Source organism: Alligator sinensis, unplaced genomic scaffold (genome assembly GCF_000455745.1).
Source record: "Alligator sinensis unplaced genomic scaffold, ASM45574v1 scaffold98_1, whole genome shotgun sequence".
Lineage (NCBI taxonomy): Eukaryota > Metazoa > Chordata > Crocodylia > Alligatoridae > Alligator > Alligator sinensis.
The window spans coordinates 1,385,654-1,393,190 of NW_005842058.1; the positions used below are offsets into that span (position 1 = coordinate 1,385,654).

At 48.4% G+C, this 7,537-nt stretch overlaps 1 protein-coding gene across 1 annotated transcript; it reads right to left on the reverse strand.

The window, feature by feature from the left end:
- Positions 1-2,504, reverse strand: EIF4EBP1 (eukaryotic translation initiation factor 4E binding protein 1). Its single transcript, XM_025203394.1, has 2 exons — positions 2,282-2,504; positions 1-418 (listed from the first exon to the last, which is right to left on the reverse strand). Exons 1-2 carry the CDS (start codon positions 2,487-2,489, stop codon positions 387-389), a joined length of 240 nt encoding a protein of 79 aa, XP_025059179.1. The 5' UTR covers positions 2,490-2,504; the 3' UTR covers positions 1-386.
- Positions 2,505-7,537: the final 5,033 nt, after the last annotated feature.

Sequence of the window (7,537 nt, forward strand, 5' to 3'; positions counted from 1 at the left end):
TTGCAGTAATCCCCACACCTGGAGACTTCATAGGATTTTATTTCTCCCATGTATTGCATTGCTGTGACTTTTACAGTATCCACACTCTGATTAACAAAGGCATAGAAATTTGAAACAAACAAACAAAAAGCAATCCTGGAGAGTTTCTCTCCTCTCGCATGCTGCTGCCCATCACAGCAGGGGCTGTGCTCAGGGGTTCACACCCAGATAGGTCAGCTGAGACTTCCAGTCCTCGTAGCAGAGGGTATTCTGTTCTCTGCAGAAGTGGATGCCCTTCCTAAGGAACGGGAAAGCACTCAAAGCGTGGGCTACTCTAACAGCCTCGCTGGAAGGGACCTCCCTTTGAGGTTTTGTTCTTCACCAGTAACATTCGCAGGGCACGTGCGTTAGATGTCCATGTCAAACTGAGCTTCCTCACCTGTTAGGAACAACAGGAAAATATGAGTGAACGCTGAGATCCTGTTAAGTGCCAAGCATCACACTGAAGGGATTCTCAGAGAGGTAGCCCGGCAGAAGCACAGATGTTTCAAATTAAAAAAAAAAAAGAAAAACAAAGTTTGCCGTGTTCAAGGATTGAATCTGAGATCAGAGTCACATGGTGAGAGAAGGCTGCTTGCTGTGTCCCTAAGGGAAAAAGATTCACCTCCCTGTACATCACCAGAATAGGTCAGAGCAAAGAATACAGGTGATCTGTATTCACTTAGCAAGAATAGAGCAGAAATGAGCTATACCTTGCAGATCAGACAGGCAAATTCAGCCACTTACTTGGCACCCCTTTCTTAGACAAAAAGGGAGAGAAAAAAAGGCTGGCACATTTAGCCTCTGGTAGAGATTTTTGTTCTCAGAGAAAGCATGTGCTGTTTCCAGTTGTCATGGTGCAGTGCAGCTACTGAGTGCATGACTGCTTTTGGAGCCAGTGCAATTGATCCAAGGCCAACGTAAGCAATGATCCCACTGCTCAGATGACCTATTGCTGAGGATAGGGGCAAGGGAAGAAAAGGTCAGTCAAGTTGGCAGTCAGCAGGCATTTGACACTGCAATCCGACACAAGGAATTTAGTCAACTGTTAAACTGAAAACATCACATCAGCACGTACTAAAACCATGAAGTAATACTGTCCCTTGGTAAAAGATTTTGCTTAGTAAAAAAATAAAAATAAATAAACGAATGGAAGCCAGCAGTTTCAAACTGTTTGCTGAAGACCTCACACAACAAAGGATTTTTAAATCCATGTGCAAGATTCATTTTCACTCTGTAATGCAGTTAGAAAGATAACCCTGGCCATCACCCTGTAACTGCAGGCTGCCGCCTCGTTTGCTTTGTGCCCAGCTGACTTGCAACCACAAGCTTTTACAACAGGCAGCACAACAGAACCCAAGAGTGATGGAAGAGGAAGCTGGATTGTGCGCACGAAATACCAGCTACAAGAACTCAGTTCACAAGTCCTTATGGTCAGAAAGCTGATGGCTCGATGTCTGGTATGAACCCAGTTGGGCAAACTCAGTCTTATTTCAGCAGACACCACAAATCCTGGCAGTGCCACTGGCAGACCTTAGCCCTGGATGTTCCACATCTCAATGCTGAGGCCAGAAAATGAACAAGCCACAAACTCAAGCCCCTTTCAGCTCCTAACTGCAATTCCACCTGAGCTCAGCAACTATGGAACAAACTGTGTGGCAGATATGAATCATACTTGGCAAACAACTGGGAAACTCCAGTGCCATCCTGGTTTTGCCTGTATCCAGTCAGTTCAAAGCACTAATTTCTCTCACTTCTCTGAATTCACTAGCTTTAGCCCATATAATCATAAAACCAGAAGGGACCTGTAAGATCATCAAGTCCGGTCCCCTGCCATGGGAAGGAAGTTACTGGGTTCAGATGAGCTTGACAAGATGCCTGTCCAGCCTCATCTTGAACACCTCCAACATTTCTCCCCGTTAAACTTCATCCAATTTTGTTCCACCCATAAATCCAGCCTGTCAAAGTCATCCTGGATCTTTGCCCTATCCTCTGGTGTGCCTGCATTTCCCCACAGCTTGTTGTCGCCCGCGAACTTAATCATTGCGCTTTCCACCCCATCACCTAAGTCGTTAATGAATATATTGAACAGCATGGGTCCAAGCACCGATCCATGGAGGACACCACTGGAAACAGCCCTCCAGATGAGGCCATCCTTGTGATCACCACTATCCGGGTGCGGCCTCTAAGCCAGTTGTCCACCCACCTCACTTCTCTGCTCTTGCTTATCTTCTAGTTTATGTGGCTACCAGACACCGCTCACCTGCACCCACTTTCTCCTCGTAGTTGTGCACACGATTGTTTTCTACCTTCAATTCTTCCACGTTAGGACTTGTCACACCTGGAATGTCTGGAAGGTCACATGGTGGTGTCTTGGCAACTGGGGAATTACGGCACTCCATCAAGAATTTACGGTCGTAAATGATTCTTGTCCCTAAAAGGAAAGATGAAGCAGTGCCAGCTGTCAGCATTCCCAAGTGCAAAGAGATGCTTATGTTCCCTGCATCACTGGCACAGCATGTCCAGGAGATGGCAAGTAAAGAAATGTCTGTCTGTCTAGATCCCACCCAACACTCAGAATGCCCATGGCTAAAGTTATCCAGCAAGGGAAAAAAAGCAAATATCACTGGTGTTGCTTTACAAGTGAGAAAAATCAAGATCAGTCAAGATCCCCCCCATAAAGCCAGTGGCAGAGCTGAGCAGACAAGTTAGGTCTCCCCCAAATCTGCCCAGGGTCTACCCCAGCAGCTGACTACAAAATTTACACAAACTGGGTCTGGAATCCAGCAAAATTAGGGAAAGCCACTCAATTAAAAGAGTCAAACTGTTGCTCTCAGCTTCACTCCTTCACTGGTGGCTGTGGCATCATTAACTCGCATGCCCTCCTCTGTGGCTCCCTACAATGCCGAGGCCTAACCGAGGACAGCAGGTTAATCAGGGACTCTGATTAGGGAGTGAGAGCTGCTTTCAGCTCCATGTCAGATCATGAATGTTACTAGAACATAGGCTCTGCATACAGGAAGTATTTTTGTGGCTGCCAAGCCCAAAACACTTGGTTTATATTTGACAGGGTTATATGGCTAATAAGCAGTAAAGAGCAGACAGCCAAGCTTTATCTGTATTTATATTAGTGGCGAGTTAGATCACACACTCCTGCTGCAGCTGCTTCACTCAAATGGAATGAAACCCCATCTTCCACGGGCAGCAAGCGAACCCTGTGGTGAGGGCAGAGGGGGCTCCCTGCAGAGAGGTCTGGAAGAACTATTCAGCCTGTTCCTGACACAGGCGACTGGGGATGGAAAAGTATCAAAGAAAGCCCTCCACGGAGAGAGAGAGAGACTGCCAGCTCAGTGACACACTCCATCCAGCCCATCAGGTAAGAGAGAACCCTTCTTATCCCCGTGCAAAAGTGCTCCCAGCTGTGGCAAACTCAGGCAGCAGGAGAGGAAGGCAGCGGGAGCAGGCGCCGCTCTTGGAACGCCAGGCACATGTGTTGATTTCACAGCAAAGCTATGACGTGACGTAACTCAATACTGAGCTTCGAGGAAAATCTGCTAATGAGTTTCCAGAACACAGGAAACTTTTCACCCTTAAAGATTATGGTGACCAGATCAAGGGGGTGAAATTAAACTAGCAAGGTCTCTCCAAAGCAAATGCAGGCCCTGGATAATCAAGAAGAAACAATCCTGACCTTAGCAGTAGTTGCTGGACAATTTACAGAGCAAGGGCAGAGTTCCTAGAACTACAGTTAGCACATGCTGTATTAGGTGTACACTTCTCAACAGGCAAGCAAGAATGCTTTACATTACATTTACCCATGACATACCCAGAACATTTGCTTATGAAATGCAATATCTGGTTACAAGCAGAACAAGGTATCCAGCAGCAGCTGTCAGCAAAAAGGGATAGTCAGACCGAGAGTCAAACACACCACTGGGCCCTTTCTACTGGGAACAACCTCTGAAGCAGTCTTCAAGTCCCAATCCACCCCTACTGCAAAGGTTATTTGATGAGGGCTTCTATGGAAATTCACTCCTAGTTCCAGGGCTGCTGACTCTGTCCCGGCCAGACACAGAGGGGCTCCAAAATAGCATACAGAGCAGAAGAGACCCTCTCCTCAGGGGCACTGTTGCATGCCTTAGCAGAGTACAGCAAAGGAAGTCCTGTCTAGGGTCTAACAACATGTTTCTGGCTCAGGAGATGGTTTTTCCACCAGGAAATGTAATTGTTCCAGCCAATGCCTGGGCCCAGCCCCACATTCCTGTGTACCCACAGTTCCCCATTCCTGTGTACCCACAGTTCCCCCTGATCCCGGGGAGGGATGAGCCAAGGAGAAATGCAGGCTCTGGCACTCAGAAATTACCCGCTGTGGCAAAGCTAACAGCAGCAACGCTCCCTATGTCTGAAGAAGGGTGTTTGTGCCCGAAAGCTTGCAAAGAACAATTTTTCCAACTATTTAGTTGGTTTAATAAAAAATATCACATCTACCCAAAGAACCTTGTCTGCCTATGTCCTCAGACCAACACAGCCACAGCCAACACCCCTTCATGATTTCAGTATGTATGGTTGGCTCCCTGAGAGGCCACTGAGCCACTGCATTACAAAGCACGTGCTCGGTTTCCGCAAGCACCTTGTGGTGGATCTGGACCAGCCAGCCTCCCTACAGCCACAAACAGCCCTGCATTCAGGTGTTGTATTCCCCTTAAGAGAGAGGAGCAGGCATCTGAAGCCAACAGGAACATCATTCACCCTGGCTCTTTCTACCCCTGATGAGACGGCTACAAGGTAACCCAAACAGGAACGCCACCCACTCACTCCCTGCTGCTCATTTCTGCTTGCGCACTCTCACATTCTGTGAGGTTTCGCACTTGGCAGACTGAGCTCCGAAGAGCAGAGCTGACAAAGGCTGCCAAGCTGTTGGCTCACAAAAAGTTTATATGCAGTACATATGAAGCCTGAATGGGCAGAAAGGTCATGAATATCTCACCCCTGCAGTCCTCCTGATTTTCATCCCTTTACACAGGGCTGGTTTCTGTCCCCCGTTGCTGTAAAGCAAACAGCGCCGCTTATGCTGCTACAGGAGACTCCATACCTAGCTCCAAGGGGCTCACAGAGCCAGGAGGATAAACAAACAGTGCTGAGAAGATGCCTTTGAATCCTTCGGCATGTCTAGTGGCCCCCAGCCTGTGCCTGAATGCTGCAGGGCAGGAAAGGGCTCCCCAGACCTCACCCAGGGCAGCAAGCTACAGTCAATATCATGTGCAAGGGGCACAAGCAGTGCAGCTCTGAGGTACAGCTCTTTGGGAGTCACCTTGGGGCTAGTTCATCAACAAAAAGCTCATCTTTTAGGCCGAATGCAGCTGAGTCTCCCTAAAACTGGAGTAGGGGAAGGAGGGCAGTAAAAAACTACCCTCAGTATCCAGCACCTGAACAAGCATACTTCACCATTCCCATCTTCAGCCTTCATTTCAGGCTTCCTCCCCAGAGCCTGCAGGTGCTGACACCCACAAGCCTTCCCTAGTCTACAGCTTTAAAGAACTACTTCAATCACAACCAACCAACACCCCCACTCCTCATGTCGACACTGCTACAGAATGAGGGTGACAGATTTTTTCCAAGAAAACAAAAAGCATCCAACTGTCATATGATTGCCTGAGCAACTCCGTTCCACTACCATCCTGAGATGATTCACAGGCATGCCCTTGGCCTTTGCCTGCATTCTACTATTATTTGTTCCCCTGCAAGTGAAACAGCAGGGGAACAAAGCATGCTGAACTGCCTAACTTATCAGAACCACGCAGAACAGAAGCAGGCAAAACTGTTGTAAATCCAGGGAAAAGAAACTCCCAAAGCACAAAACATTCCAAGCTCCCTCTGCCCCAGACTAAATGTGCTCACTGTCCAAGGAGGGCTTCAGTGTATTTCAGCATCTAGCAATAAACCCAGAATGTCACATTTCAGTACCTAGTGCCACTGAAATCAGTGGAGCTACCAGGGAAGCTGAAGTGCACAAGAGCTGCCTATGCACATTATTCAAGGGTTTTGCATGGCAAATTTCAGTGGGCCCTTTATTTTGACAAGAGCAACATAATTTACTACTCACAGTACTTCAGCGCCTTGGCCAGGGGACTGGAACAGTGTGTTACATGCTTTCAAAAGAACAAGGGTTTATCAAGCCAAACAAACAATCGATGCTGAAAACCAGATAGTGAACTAGCACACTCGCCATCACAGAAAGCTCATGACACAGCGTGGCAAGGCAGCATTTAGCGAGAACCAGCAGGTTTCCGGATTAGCACAAGGAAGATCAGCGAGACTCCACTGCATCAAGGGCTCTAATAGCATTCATTCCATTCAGCCCAGCCTGCAGCCTGGTTCATTTCTGGTGATACTTTGAAAATGTATGTTTTTGACTCAGCTGCCAATGGACTAAGCAGAGAAATGCCAATATCCCAAGCATTTCTGATGCCAGAGTAGCAGGCATGAGAAAATACACATGGCAGCCACCGGCCACAATAAAAGGGAGGGCAACAAGCAGCCAAGCACATTAATACGTGCCAAAGTGTTTTAATTCTCTATATACTTTCTCATAAAAAAGAACTGCAGGTGTATTTTCATATGCTCACCTTTCCAGACCATCACTTAAAAAAGGGAAGTCAGTGCCCCACTGCCCCGCTACTTTGGTGTTTTTGAATCACCACTCCTTTCAGCACTGTTTAATTCCCTACTGATTGTCTTTGATCCCTTGCTGAATTAGCAACTTCCCATCAGCCAGCATTCTCACTTACAGCGTGTTCCATCGGTAGCTACGCTGCGCAGCATTTACGCTCTCTCAACAGCGTGGCAAAGCAGAGGGACAGGGACAATGTGTCCAAATAGCTGTAATAATGTGAAATTCCCGTCAGGCCAGGCCTCTCTTCCTCTGCTGTCTGGTACCATGTAAACCAGCACAGCCTGTTCCATGGTGGGGCCACCGGTGACCGGCCTGGGTGAGGAGGATGTGCGGACACCCAGCAGGACTTGAAACAAGAGCTGTTAAAAAGGGTGGATGAGCCCCCTGTGAGCCGACAGCCATCCGCACCTGCAAAGGAGACGGGCACCAGCAGGTTGCTCTGCCCAAAGAATCACCAAAGCAACTCAACTGGCCTTGGAGCCGGGCTGCTTTCAGTGGGGGCAGATGACAGAACAAGGAGCAGCGGGCTCGAGTTGCAGCAAGGGAGGCCGAGGTTGGATATTAGGGGGAAAAAAAAAATCTCACTAAGAGGGTGGCGAAGCCCTGGACCATGTTACCCAGAGAGGTGGTGGAGCCACCATCCGTGCAAGTTTTTTTAGCCCTGGCTGGGATGATGTAGCTGGGGCTGGTCCTGCTTGGAGCAGGGGGGTGGCCTAGAGGTGACCTCCTGAGGTCCCTTCCGCCCTCGCTGTCTATGACTCCAACCCAGTTATTACAGCATAAGGTGCCCCAATGCTCACAGCAGCCCCGGGACCAACTCTACTTAGAGCAACGGGAGCCCATGTC

Coding starts and splice junctions, on each gene's coding strand:
- EIF4EBP1 (XM_025203394.1), bottom strand. CDS start 2,489: ATGCTGACAGCTGGCACTGCTTCATCTTTCCTTTTAGGGACAAGAATC. Junction 419..2,281: donor CGAGGAGAAAGTGGGTGCAG/GTGAGCGGTGTC, acceptor TGTTCCTAACAG/GTGAGGAAGCTCAGTTTGAC.